We start from the raw sequence: 13,818 nt of genomic DNA, 5'->3' as shown, positions 1-13,818 counted from the left end.
TTATAAACATTAACTCTGATTGTGTCTTTCCCCCCTAGGATTTCTGGTACAGTTTTCACTGCTGTCGATGTGTGTTTGGGAAAGAAGGTAGCAACTTTTGTATACTTCCAGTTATTAGATTAGCTTTCTCTTTAAGAGAAAAACTAGATAAAGCTAACCAAGAGCAATAGAAATGTATTTTTAAAGTTGGATATGATGTAGGAATTCATTTAAATAATTTGATAGCCATTCTCACCTTAGGGGGAACAAAGAAGGAATTATGTCATGAATCAGCAAGTATTAAAAAATATTTTCCCAGGTTTCAGTAAAAGGAGGCTGAGTCCCTGGCACTGGACTGAAGCTAGGTTGGTTAATCCACTGCAGAACAATCTGAAAATATTTAGGGTGTGTGTAGTGTAAAAATAGTCAGTGTGTATGTAGAAGTACTCCTTTTTGTCAGTTCTGGTCTCACTACATACAACGTGTTACTATTAATTATTAACTAGTTGGTGTTGGTTACCTTTTAAAAGAATGAGGAAAACCATGGTTTTTATTCAATTCTATTTCCATTATAGGTTGCCATAAAGTGGATACAATTAAATAAGGAGCCAAGAAAGGATCTGGTCCTTAATGAATTATTCATAATGAAGAACCTGAGACATCGAAATACAGTACAATACATAGACAGGTAAATATGTGTGAGGTTCTTTTAAGCACTGGGATAAAAATGTGGAAATTCGTAATCGCTTGGTTTGATGGAGGCTGGCTACTTCACAATGTCAATTTTGAGAAGTAAACTTAAGGGGGAAAGAGGATAGATGAAAATAGGATATTCCAAGTGAGATGGTGCTTTTGTGACAAGGACATTACTTGGTAAGTGAGAAGGGAGCTAAATGCAGGACATTGCTGATGGTGTGAATATTCATTTCAAATGATCACAAGCAGAAACATTAAGGAATGGTCCACTGGGATTTATGTGTTAAGCAGAGAGGTGTGACTAGCACACAATTCTGAACCTTTTAGGAGAGTTTGTATTTCAATGCTGTTCTTCATGGGAAAACTGTACATGTGTATCAGAAGCTCATGTAGGCTGAGTGCAGTGGCTCATGCTTGTAATCCAAGTGACAGGGAAACCTGAGGCAAGAGGATCATGAATTCAAAGCCTGCCTTGGCAAAAAAGCAAGGTACTAAGCAAGGCAGGGAGACCCTGTCTCTCAATAAAATTCAAAATAGAGCTGGGGATGTTTCTCAGTGTTCAAATGCCCCCTAGTCAGTCCCCAGTATGTGCCCCTCCTCAAACAAAAATGCATGTAATTTAGAAATTGATCTTTACAAAGGACAAAACACAGAATTGAAAACTAAGTATGTTATTCAATTATTTAGAAAAGTCTTCATATTTATGAATGAATGTTGAGTAGTAAAAAATGATACTAGTGTTTTTATTAGGGGGTTACAGGAAATTTTCTTCCACATATAAATTTGTTTAGGATGGAGAAATGATAAACTATTATGGTACTTTATCCCTAATTCTGGGACCTGCATTCATAGAAACAATTTTTCAAGTATATTTTTCTTCCTTTCAAATAATATTTTAAGTCAGCATAGAATAATGGGTAAGATAAGCCATAGGATTTGGAATCCATAGAACTTGACTTCAGATGCTGATTCTGTCAATCATTATGTGACCTCATATGAGCTAGCTAACATCTCCAGCCTCTGTCAGCATATCTGCAAAAGAAGACCAATAACTCCCATGTGATAGGGTTATTTTGGATGGGAAAGTCTTATTTCTACACGTTGACAATTATTATGGGAAAACGGTGACATAAAAATCATAATGAATATCACAATGACCCCTGAGTACTTGTTTGTGCTGTTACATAGAAACTTTCCAGTTTTCTTCTTAGGTCTCCAGCTATCAGTTCTCCAGTGTTCTTCTTATGGTGCTTAACATTTGAACTCTTGAACATAGAGTGCCACATATTTAGAAAACTTAAAATGTGAATATGTTTTTCATGGTCTATTTTTAGTTACCTGTTAGGAGATGATTTGTTTGTTGTCATGGAGTACCTTTCTGGTGGGCCACTTACTGATGTCATCATAGAAACCTGTATGTCTGAAGCACAGATTGCTGCTGTGTGCAGAGAGGTACGTTTGCTCTACTTTGGATAAAGTAGGGTAATGTGAGAGGAAGAGATGAATGGAGGAAAGGTTTTCTGAAGAGGCAATATTTATCATACACATTTTCTGCAAGGAATTTCATATTGTTTTATCTTAAATGCCATTTCTAGCATTTCATGTGTAGGATAACTTGGGAATGAAGAATAGGCCCTTTTTAATTTTTTTGTGGTCCTGGGAATTGAAACCAGGTGCTCTCTGCCACTGAGCTACATCCCTAGTCCTTTCGACCTTCATCTTTTTTTTTTTTTTTTTATTCTAATGTAATCTCCAAAGTTGCCTAGGCTGACCTGGAATTTTTAATCCTCCCACCCCCATGTCAGTTGGGACTGGGATTACAAGCATGCCTGGTTAAGGCCATTGAAGAAATAAATTCACAGGTAAATCTCATTGTAGACACCACCATAGTTTACCATCCAGACAGGGCAAATTGAGACTCAATGGGGATGCTATTAAAAACAAGCCCCTCACCAGATGTGGTGGTACATGCCTATAATCCCAGTGACTCAGGGATTAGTAAGACCCTGTCTCCAAAGAAAAATAAAAAGGGCTGGAGGTGTAGTGAGTGGTAAAATCTCTCTTAGATATATCCCCAGTACCCCACCTCTCACCCCCCATCCTCTCCCACTCCCCAAACTGGAAACTAGAACTAAAACGGACAATCTAAGACATATGTTTAACTTTAATATGATTATATCTGATTCTGGCTTCATTGAGCTCACTGAAGTTGAAAAAATTGGTTGTTTCCTTACATTTTTTAATGAATTCTTGATGTATTGTTTGCTTATGTTAGAAGAATTTTCCTAATTAGTCAAGTCCTAACCAACAACAAGTGTTTCATCTGTGTGTTTTTAACTTTTCTACAAAGAGGGCTTTATATGGTCTGCTTATTGTCATAGAACCTGACATGACTTTTCCTGAAGTCACAGGGATCATTGTCATGAATGACAAACAGAAAGTTTATGAGAGACAGTTCTATAATACATAGTGAATTATAAAATTTGTGTAATATGTAGTGAATTATTTTTATTAATGGCAACGTTCTGAAAAAAATATAATTATGAGAAGTGTTCCACCTAATGGTTAAAGCAGAAATCAGGACTCTTTCATAGTTCTGCATATTATATCCCTTAACAAATGTTGTTTGACACCCTAAAAACTAATCAAAAATTTACAAGACTTTATCTATTTACTCTTAATTTGTTTTTCTCAAATTTTTCGTAGTTGATATGAAATCAGTTTAATTGTTCTAATGACATTTACTTGTGTCTTCTTTGAAGTTCCAAAATATTTAAATGGTGACACATTTATTTCTACATTTTGTACCAGGGATTTTCTGTGACTTTATTCTTTTCAAGAATCTTAGTAAACGCCTGGTAAAAATGATATGATGATACCATTTATATCTTTTTTTCCTTGTATTACAGTAGAATATTTCAAATGAGAATTTTACGATTTAGAAATAATGAGCAGAGTTTATTTTTCTACTCTGATATTAATAAGAATAAAAATATAGCTAACTTTTCCCTAATTTATTATTTATCCTTTTAGTGTACATTCAGAGTCCATAGGGGACAGAAAAATTTAAAAACTCATATTTGTACTTACGGAAGGGAAGAATTTTTCTTTGTTTTATTTTTACAGAGTACACATTGATTGATTGTACACAAATGGGGTACATCATTTCATTTCTATGTGCACGATGTAGGTTCATACAATTTGTGTAATCATAGATGCACATAGGGTAATGACTTCTGTCTGATTGCACCATTTTACATACCCTCTCCCGCTCATTTCCCACTGCATAAAGTTCCTCCATTCTTCTCTGCCTCGCAATCCCCTACCCCCAATATATATCATCTTCCACTTATCATGGAAGACATTTGGTTTTGGTTTTTTGGGATTGGCTTATTTCACTTAGCATGATATTTTCGAATTCCAACTATTTATCTGCAGATGCCATAATATTATTGCTCTTTATGGATGAATAACTGTGTATATATACCACAGGTTCTTCATCCATTCATCTCTTGAAGGGCATCTAGGTTGGTTCCATAATGTACCTCTTATGAACTGAGCTGCTGAAACCATTGATGTGGCTGGGTTACTGTAGTATGCTAATGGTAAGTCCTTTGGGTACAAACCTAGGTTTTGGATAAATCAATTCAAAGGTGGGTCCATCCCAAGTTTCCTGAGGATTCTCCACAGTGCTTTCCAGAGTGGCTGCACCAATTTGCAACTCCACCAGCAATATAAAAGTGTGCCTTTTCCCACACATCCACACCAACATCTAATATTGTTTGTGTTCTTGATAATAACCACGGTAATTGGAGTAAGATAAAATCTTAGAGTTCTTTCAATTTTCATTTCTCTAATTACTAGGGATGTTGAACACTTTTTTATGTTTATTAATTGCCTGTATATCTTCTTCCATAAATGTCTGTCCAGTTCCTTGACCCACTTATTGATTGGGTTCTTTGTATTTTTGGTGTAAAGTTTTGTAAGTTCTTTATAAGTTTTGGAGATTAGTGGTGTATCTGAAGCGCTTGTGGAAAAGATTTTCTCCCACTACATAGGCTCTCTTTTCACGTCATTGATTGAATCTCTTGCTGAGAAAAAGCTTTTTAGTTTGAGTCCATCCCATTTATTGATTCTTGCTTTGATTTCTTGTGCTTTGGGAGTCTTGTTAAGGAAGTGTGATCGTAAGGCAACATGATGATTATTCAGTTTGTTTTCTATTTGGAGCATGATCTCTGGTCTAATTGCTAAGTCCTCCATCCATTTTTGAGTAGAGTTTTGTGCAGGTGAGAAGTAGAGTTTTAATTTCATTTTACTGCATATGGATTTCCATTTTTCCCAGCACCATTTGTTGAACAGGCTATCTTTTCTCCATTGAATGTTTTTGACTCCTTTGTCTAGTATGAAATAACTGTAGTCATGTGGGTTTGTCCCTGTGTCTTCTCTTCCATATCATTGGACTGCCTGTCTATTTTAGTGCCAATAAAATGCCATTTATGTTTATTGCTCTGTAGTGTAGTTTAAGTTCTGGTATTGTGATACCTCCTGCTTCATTGTTCCTGCTGAGGATTGTTTTGACTATTGGAGATTTCTTATTCTTCCAGATGAAGTTCATGATTGCTTTCTATTTCTATGAGGAATGTCATTGTGATTTTAATTGGAATTTTATTGAATCCCCTTAGCAACTTTGGTTGAATGGCCATTTTGATGAGATTAAGTCTGCCTATCCAGGAACATAGGAGATATTTAATCTTCTAAGGTTCTCTTCAAATTCTTCCTTTAGTGTTCTATAGTTTTCACTGTAGAGCTCTTTCACCTCTTTTGTTAGATTGATTGCCAAGTATTTTTTTCTGAAGCTATTGTGATACATCTTTGTCTGGTTTTGGTATCAGAGTGACACTAGCTTCATCGAATGAGTTTGGAAGGGTACCCTCTATTGTATTCTCTGCAGTACTTTGAGGAGTACTGGTATTAGTTCTTCTTTAAAGGTCTTGTAGAATTCGGCTGAGAATCCATCTGCTCCTAGCCTTTTCTTGGTTGGTAGTCTTTTGATGACTTCTTCTAATTCAGTGCTTGCAATTGATGTGTTTAAATTGTGTACATCTTCGTTATTCAGTTTGGGGGGATCATAAATCTCTAAAAATTTGTCAGTGTCTTTGATATTTTCTATTTTACATTATAATATTTTGAATGAGATTCTTATTAGTTAGAAATAATATGCAGACTTTGTTGTTTTACCCTAATAGTAATAAGAATAAAATACAACTAACTATTCCCAAATGTACCATCATCCTTTTTAGTTCAGAAACCATTGGGCAAAGAAAATTTTAAAATCTCATCTTCTTTTTGTTGTTAAGGAAGGAAAGAATTTAATCTTACTTTCTTTAAGAAAATGTTTTCTGTTGTAAATGGAGACAATGACATCATTCCATGTATTTACTTTTAATTGTGGTGGTTTTCTGTGTGTCTGTTTCTTTTGTTCATTTCAGGTCTGGGGATCAGGCCTAGAGTCTCACTTATGCTAGGCAAGTTCTTTACTAATGAGCACTACCACTAACATACTATTTCATTAGTGATGCCAGATTGTGCATATAGGTTAACATAAAATCTACCAGAGAAGAAATGAAGAGGACGTTGGTTCATCATCTTGACAATTCACTGAATGCAACCAGACCACCCTCATTAATACCTGCTTCTCTCAGGGGCTCATATTCATATGTTTAGACTTCTGAGTACCTTAGGGTTCAAGTGCAAATAAATGCAGTTTATTCTCTACTGTTGAAGTAATTTCTAAAGAATTTATGCTTATTTATCAAGTACTGGGTGCTCTTAGGCATTTAAACCTGAAAAGCCTACAAGTTGTATGGACTCATCCATCATTTTACAAGAGAGCACTGAAGACTAAGTTTAAAAATCCATGGCACAGAATGGGGCTGTAACTCAGTTGTAGACCATTTGTGTAGCATACACATTGCCCTGGATTTGATCCCCAGCTTGGAATTGGCAGATGTCTGCAGTCTCAGCCATTCTGGTCAACACAGAAAGGCCTCACCTAAAACAAACAAATAAAAAAGTCACTAGGAAAAAAAGTCCTGATGGGAGGTTATCTAATAAGGTCTCCAGATGAGATCAGAGTATGGCAGGGATATTGCTACTAATTAAGATATTTTCAGCACTTTGCATTTGAGAGGAGATTTTTCTTTATAAATGTTCAGTGTTGCAGGGGTTTGGGTGAGGGCTAGAGGTAGTGCTCAACTATAAGTACTACTCTAACTACACTGTGAACTAGGTATTGGGACTTTTCAGGAATGTTCATTGATATGTGTTTTCTTTTGTTCAGTGCTTACAGGCATTGGAGTTTTTACATGCTAATCATGTCATTCATAGAGACATCAAAAGTGACAATGTCCTTTTGGGAATGGATGGATCAGTGAAACTTAGTGAGTAACACGTGAAGAAAAGCATTTACTTTCTTTGCACTTTCCTCACTTTTTTAATATAATATCTCTTCTGTTAACATTTTTCAAAATTAATATAAGGAAAGGGAAAGAATCAAGTGGTAAAGGCCATGAACTGGGAACTAGACTGGGTTTAAATAGCAGATTTGCTACTCTTTGCTGAGTAATGGTGGGCAAGTTAATCTCTTTGTGTCTCTTTTCCCATTTATTCACTGAGGAGTATAGTAGTACCAACTTCAGAATATTTAAGGAGTTTAAAAATGAAAATATCAAAAAACAATGCCTGAGACTGTCATAGCATTGATGCTATTTTGAAGAGACAAATTTGAATTTGTTCCTGCCATCTGTTGGACTAGATTTTCTGACTGTACTCTTCATCAATATCTGAGTTTGTACAGTATAGCCTCATCAAGGAGAAGGCTATATGACCATGATGTCAGAGATGACAAGGGACATATCCCACTTTTCAAAGTTTTTTCTCCTTGAGACACAGTAGAGTCATGAAAATCAACCTGAACTTATTTGCTGTGTTCATAATCTCTGAATTCCTGCCCTGCCCTCTGTAGGTCTCAAGTAGAACTATGAAACTACAACCTCTAAAGGTTATTCAATCAGGTCCTCAAAATATAAGATCATATCTTTGAATTATCTTAGTGGGAAAGTTGTAAGTAGATAATCACATCCATTTTTGGATAAGGTTTATTGAGGACTTGGACGTTTACTATATAAATGATCTTAGGTGAATTAACTAAAACTATAAATGCTTTATTTTCCTGTAATTGACAATGAGAATAATTGTAATAGTAAGCAGGGCCTGGAATTGTCGCTCAGTGGTAGAGAGCTTGCATGGCATGGGTGAGGCCATGTGACAATCCTCAGCCCTGCATATAAAAAAAAAAAAAAAATAGACAAAATAAAACATCCTTCGACAGCTAAAGATATTTAAAAAAAAATAGAGCGCATAACTTGAGCTGGGTATAGTGTGGCATGCCTATAATCCCAGTGATTTTGCAGGCTGAGGCAGGAGGATCACAAGTTCAAAGCCAGCCTCAGCAACTTAGTGAAGCCCTAAGCAACTTAGTGAAGACCCTATCTGAAAACATATAAAAAGCACCTGCACATGTTGCTCAGTGGTCAAGCAATCGTGGGTTCCATCCCTGGAAAAAAGCCCCCCACCACCACCAACAACAAAAAAACCCGTATGTGTGGCTGATGTCACAGATCATGGTAAAGCAGTTACCTAGTATGCAGAAGACCCTGGAATTAATTCACCTCCAACACACACACACACACACACACACACACACACACACACACACACCCACCCATCCACACACAGAGAAATGAATAAATTCAAAAGAAATCACCCATGTTTGGCTTGCTGGCACACCCCTATAATTTCAGCAACACTGGAGGATGAGGTAGGGGATTGAAAGTTCAAAGCCAGCTTCAGCAACATAACAAGGTCCTAAATCAGCTCTCTCAGACCCTTTCTATAAATAAAATAATTTTAAAAGTCTGGAGATGTGGTTCAATGTATAAGTGTCAATTCAAAGAAAATGTAAATTTCCCACAACCCGTAGGAAAAAAAATTACCTATTTCTCTTATTTATTTATTTGTTTATTTTTGCGGTGCTGGGGATAACCTATTTCTTATAGTTATTATGAGGATTAGATATTTTAACTAGGTACCTGGAATCGTACTGGGCTTTTATAAACATGCATTTCATTATAATCATTATTTTTCCTAACACTAGTCTTCTCATATTCACCCCTATATCTTAATCCATGTATGCAACACAATTAGTAAAAGTATATTCTCTGCAACATGGTACAGAAAAACTAAAACTATCTTAAATGTCAAACAGTAAAGGAATGGTACTTTGGTATATTTATACACTCTAATATCGTTTTAAGTGAGGCACATAAATGTACTAATATGGAAGGATCTCTGAAAAAAATACCTTACAAAATATCCTAGTTAGGTGAACGCAATCAAGCACTTCATAGCTATTATTCATCCCTATGTAAATACAAAAGAGGCTGAAGTTTACAAACCTGATGTCAGTAGTTCATAAGTGATTGAATGGCTTTAACAGTAGAAGGGAAGACTGTAAATACACATCCTGATACTGCACAAAATCAATCTCTAGTACTAATGTAGGTTTTCTATTCCTCAGTTTTACTTGAGATAGTTGGAGTAGATTAATGCTGGTAAGTACCTTGACAGTGCAACTGCACTTAAATATGGTTTTTTTCTTCTATGTTCTCTGCTATAATTGTATGCTTAATCATACTAGTTTCTCTTTATTTTCTTCTAAAGAAGTTTCAGTGTCTTGACCTTTGCCTGATTCAGTGCATTTTGGTTTGGTGTCCACCTTTGGTGATTTTGCCCTGCTTTTTGAATCTCTTTCAGTTTTAATATAACATTTTGAATAAAATATATTCTTCAGGATTAAAACCCTCCTAATAATTTGCTCTTTATTGAAGGAAGGAAAAGCAAAATTGGAAGTATGTAACATCGTCAATATATTTTAATCCCAGTTTGGATTTGTTTATTATTAAAATCTTTAAAAAAAAAAAAAAAACAATAAAAGCACCAAGGAGTCAAAATGTAATTATGTCACCTGAGCTGGGCTCTCTTATAAAACCATACCTAGAACTATTAACTCTCGATATTTCGCTTTTGTATCTTAGCCGACTTTGGCTTCTGTGCTCACAACATCCCTGAGCAGAATAAACGCACTTCTGTGCTTGGAACACCTTGCTGGATGGCACCAGAAGTGGTTAGAGGGAAAAGTTATGGCCCTAAAGTGGATATCTGGTCTCTGGGTATCATGACTATTGAGATGGTTGAAGGAGAGCCTCCATACCTCCGGGAAGGCCCCTCAAGGGTAAGACCAATTTAATGCCAACTTTTCCTTAAGATGTTTGTAGAACTTCCTTCTGTTGTTCATCGATCAAGAATTTAGAATCAAAACTTAGGTAAACCTAATCTGCCCTTATTTTGAATCTACACATCAAATTACTTTTGATTTATAAAGCTGAATATATAGGCTAAAGAGCATAGATTTTTATTAGTAAGCAGTACGGTTTCTTGGTAGGAGTAAATGGAAGAATAGTCTCAACTTTGTACATAGTTGGTGTACCCTAGTTGAATACCTTTGTTTTAAAATAAGTTGTTTAGTTGTCAATGGGTCTTTCATTTTATTTATGTATATGTGTGGCTGAGTTGGAACCCAGGGCCTGGCACATGCCATGTAAGCATGTCCCAGTTCTCCACACCTCCAGCCATATGTGCTTTTACTACAAAGTTAGAGGGACCTTTCCTACACATCTTTGTGCCTTGTATATGGAAATCATGTTATCAACTTTCATCTTCACCCTCTGAAAATTAATGTCCAGAACAGAGGAAAGCAAGATGACACCTCTAAGAAAGGTGTATAACTGATACATTTCATGTCCATTCTCAAACAGAGTAGATTTTAAACAAATATAAATACTCTAGCTGTTGAGGTGAAGGACTTTGCCCATCATCCCACCTGTGTTGTGACCCCACATCATTAATTATTAAGGAAATATAAACCAAAACCAGAGAACACCACTTTACACCTCATGTCAGACAACAATCAGTGCTGGTGAGAATGTGGGACAACTGGAATTGTTGGCCAGGTTCAGTGGTGCACACCTATAATCCCAGGTACTTGGCAGACTGAGGTAGGAGCATTGCAAGTTTTAAGGCAGCCTGGGGAGCCTCCCAAAACTCCTCAAAATAAAAAAAAAAGCAGGCTGTGTATATAGTTTTTAGACGAACACTTCTGAGTACAACCCCTAGTATTACAAAAATAAAATTAAAAAAAGCAAGTTGGAACTCACATATACTGCTGGTGGGAATTTAAATAAGTGCTTTAGAAAAATTTGACAGTCCTTATGAGGTTAATATTCAGTTACGATATGATATAGCAATTTCACTAACATGGTATTATTTAAGAGAATGAAAAGCATATGTCCATGGAGTCGGAGAAGTAGCTCAATGGTTCAGTGCCCAGCATGCACATGGCCATGGGTTCAATCCACAACACTGCAAAAAGAAAAAAAGTAGCAATACCATATGTGCACACAAAACTTGCACCAACTGTTCATAGCAGTATTATACAGAAGAGCAAGAAGTGTCAACCACCCAATTAGCAGTCATTTGATGAACAGTGGAATATTATTTGGCCATAGCAGGGAAGGAGGTACTGATGAGTGTGTAACATTGACTCTTGAAAGTATTAGGCTCAGCAAAAAAAGGCCAGACAACAGAGGAAATGGATTTGGATATTCTTTCCTGAATGCTTTTTGCCCCACTGCCAAAGATTCCAGTTCATGTAAGCAAATATAATACTTTTCAAGTGATTTCAGAACAATTTTCAAAAATCTCTAGATTCATGTATTCATTAAGTCAATATTAAATTTTGCACCTGCCTTGTGCTAGGCAGTATTTAATTTGTTGTCTAGAGAACCAACAAAAATTCCTGCTGTTGCAGTACCTATATTCTATTGGAAGGAGAGAATCAATAAGGTAAATTAGAATAATTCATTAAGAATCAAGTCTTTCTTTTACCTTTGATAATTAATTTTTTCTAATGAGTTATACATGAGGGTAGAACGCATGCTTGATACACATTAGTTAAACTCAGGAACCAATGTAGATGCCCTTACACAGATGAATGGATAAAGCAGTGGATACTTTAAGTGCTCTGCCAGGTAAGTGGGGAGAGAGAGAGAGTCAGGCACCGGTTTACTTGTAAAAGCGTGCATTTGGAGCGCTTCACTGTGGAGAAATCTGGACACAGGTTGTAAGAGAGTGATGCTTATTTACCTAGAGAAGATCACGCCAAGGAGAAGAAAGAATGATTACCAAATCCCTGGAACAGGAATGTTCCAGGTGCATTCAAAGATCTTTAAGAATTTCAGCATAGTTACAGTGCACTGAGCAAACAATACACATAAGGTGGTCAGGGAAATGAGGCATTGTGTAGTGCTTTGTGAGAATTCTCAATTTTATCTCAGATGGGAATTCTGACTTTTACTGTATACATGGGGAAACCATTGGAATGTTCTGAGTAGAGGCATGAAATGGTCTCACTTGAATTTTAGGAGGCACACATAGTTACCTTGTTATGGAGAATTTCTCAAGGAAGGCAAAGGGAGAAGAAGGAAGACCAGTTAGGCAACTTTTGTAATAAGTAAGGCCAGAAAAAACAATAATATAGTTCAGAAAAAAAAATCATCAGATTCTGCATGTATTTTGACAGGAGAGTCTATGTAAAAGAAGAGTTGCGATTTTTCCAAGAGTTTAGCCTAAGGAAGGTGAAGGATGAAATGGAAGTTTCCTTAGTTGAGATGGGAAGGACTGCAGAAGAGAGGAGATGTTTGGCGGTTGTTTGTGATGTCAGTGGACAATATTTTAATGTATTTAGACGTGAAGATTAGGAAGCCTAGTGAGATGATCAAGTGGATATGTTGATGAGGGTGTGGGTTATGCAGGTGTGGGATCCAGGTGATTGATAGAAACTTGAGGCTCCTTAGCTACAGATATTACCTAAAGTTGAAAGGCTGGATGAGGACACAAGCCCAAGTGGGTATAGACAGACAAAAGGAGAGCTGGCACCCTGTCGCAGGTCATATCTAAGAGTTGATGAAGTAGACCTGCAAGGGGACTAAGAAGGAATGGTAGGAAATATAAGAGAAACTAGATAAAGATATACCTTGAAATCCACAGAAAAAAGTGAGGGAGAGATGTGCTAGGGAGACTCTACAGTTGTTCCATTAAAATGAAGACTGAGCCTTGATCAATTTAGATGTAATTTTGGTGAAAAGTTGATGAATGCGGTCATCATCTTATCAAAATCATGTAAGAGGGACCAGATAAACAGCCCTACCTCATCTTCTCCTAGAAAGTACATTATATGAATCAGTGATTTTCTAGACACTGTAGAATACAATGAATGAAGGAGAGTGATGTCTGAAAGTGAGTAGCAACTGAAATCAACCCTACAACTGCCCTGGTTTCCAGGCCATGTACAGATAGAGATAAGCAAGATGGGGCATTGGAGGAAAACCTGTGACAGGAGGAAAACTGAAGCTTCCCAAGACCTGTGGAGGGCCCCCCTTTAAGCATTCAATAGAGAATTGTGTGAAGAACGAATTGGTGAGGAGAACTCTGATGTGTAATTATCTGATCAGGTTGGAAAGGACTGGGCTGAGGTACAGTTCAGAGGTAGAGTATGTGTCTAGCATGCACAAAACCCTCAGTTCAAACTCCATCACTAGAAACAAACCCGAGGACTGGGTGAGATGGTGCCCACCCTCGTCCCAGCCTGTTGGAAGGCTGAGGGATCTTATAGCTAACGTCTGGGTAACATAGTTAGACCCCCAGCTCAGAGAAACTAGATGGAAAGAGAAGCGCCTGCCCCATGTGCAGGCTCTGGGTTAGTACCTGTTTCCATCAGCCACCATGGAAAACATAGTCTTTCACATATACTGAGTAGAAGACTCACAAGAGTCTTGTCTCAATGATTGGAGATTAATCACCCTTAAATTAAAAACTGTTTCAGTTTTACCTCACAAATAATAGAAATAAGACCCTGATAGCTTAGATGTTAATCCCAGAACACACTTCAGTAATATTTATATGGCC

General features: G+C 36.7%; 1 protein-coding gene across 1 annotated transcript in view; it reads left to right on the top strand.

Moving 5' to 3' along the window:
- Positions 1–586: 586 nt before the first annotated feature.
- The window catches only part of LOC306671101 (serine/threonine-protein kinase PAK 2-like), a 368,847-nt gene continuing 355,615 nt past the window's right edge, over positions 587–13,818 (top strand). The window contains exons 1-4 of the mRNA XM_079156336.1: positions 587–667; positions 2,010–2,127; positions 7,016–7,115; positions 9,831–10,027. Coding sequence (XP_079012462.1) covers positions 624–667; positions 2,010–2,127; positions 7,016–7,115; positions 9,831–10,027 — 459 coding nt within the window. The 5' untranslated portion in view covers positions 587–623. The remainder of the gene's footprint in view (positions 668–2,009; positions 2,128–7,015; positions 7,116–9,830; positions 10,028–13,818) is intronic.

This window comes from Sciurus vulgaris (genome assembly GCF_902686455.1).
Source record: "Sciurus vulgaris genome assembly, chromosome: 10".
NCBI classification, from domain to species: domain Eukaryota; kingdom Metazoa; phylum Chordata; class Mammalia; order Rodentia; family Sciuridae; genus Sciurus; species Sciurus vulgaris.
The sequence above is the reverse complement of the archived record's forward strand: the minus strand, read 5'-3'. Positions and strand labels throughout refer to the sequence as shown.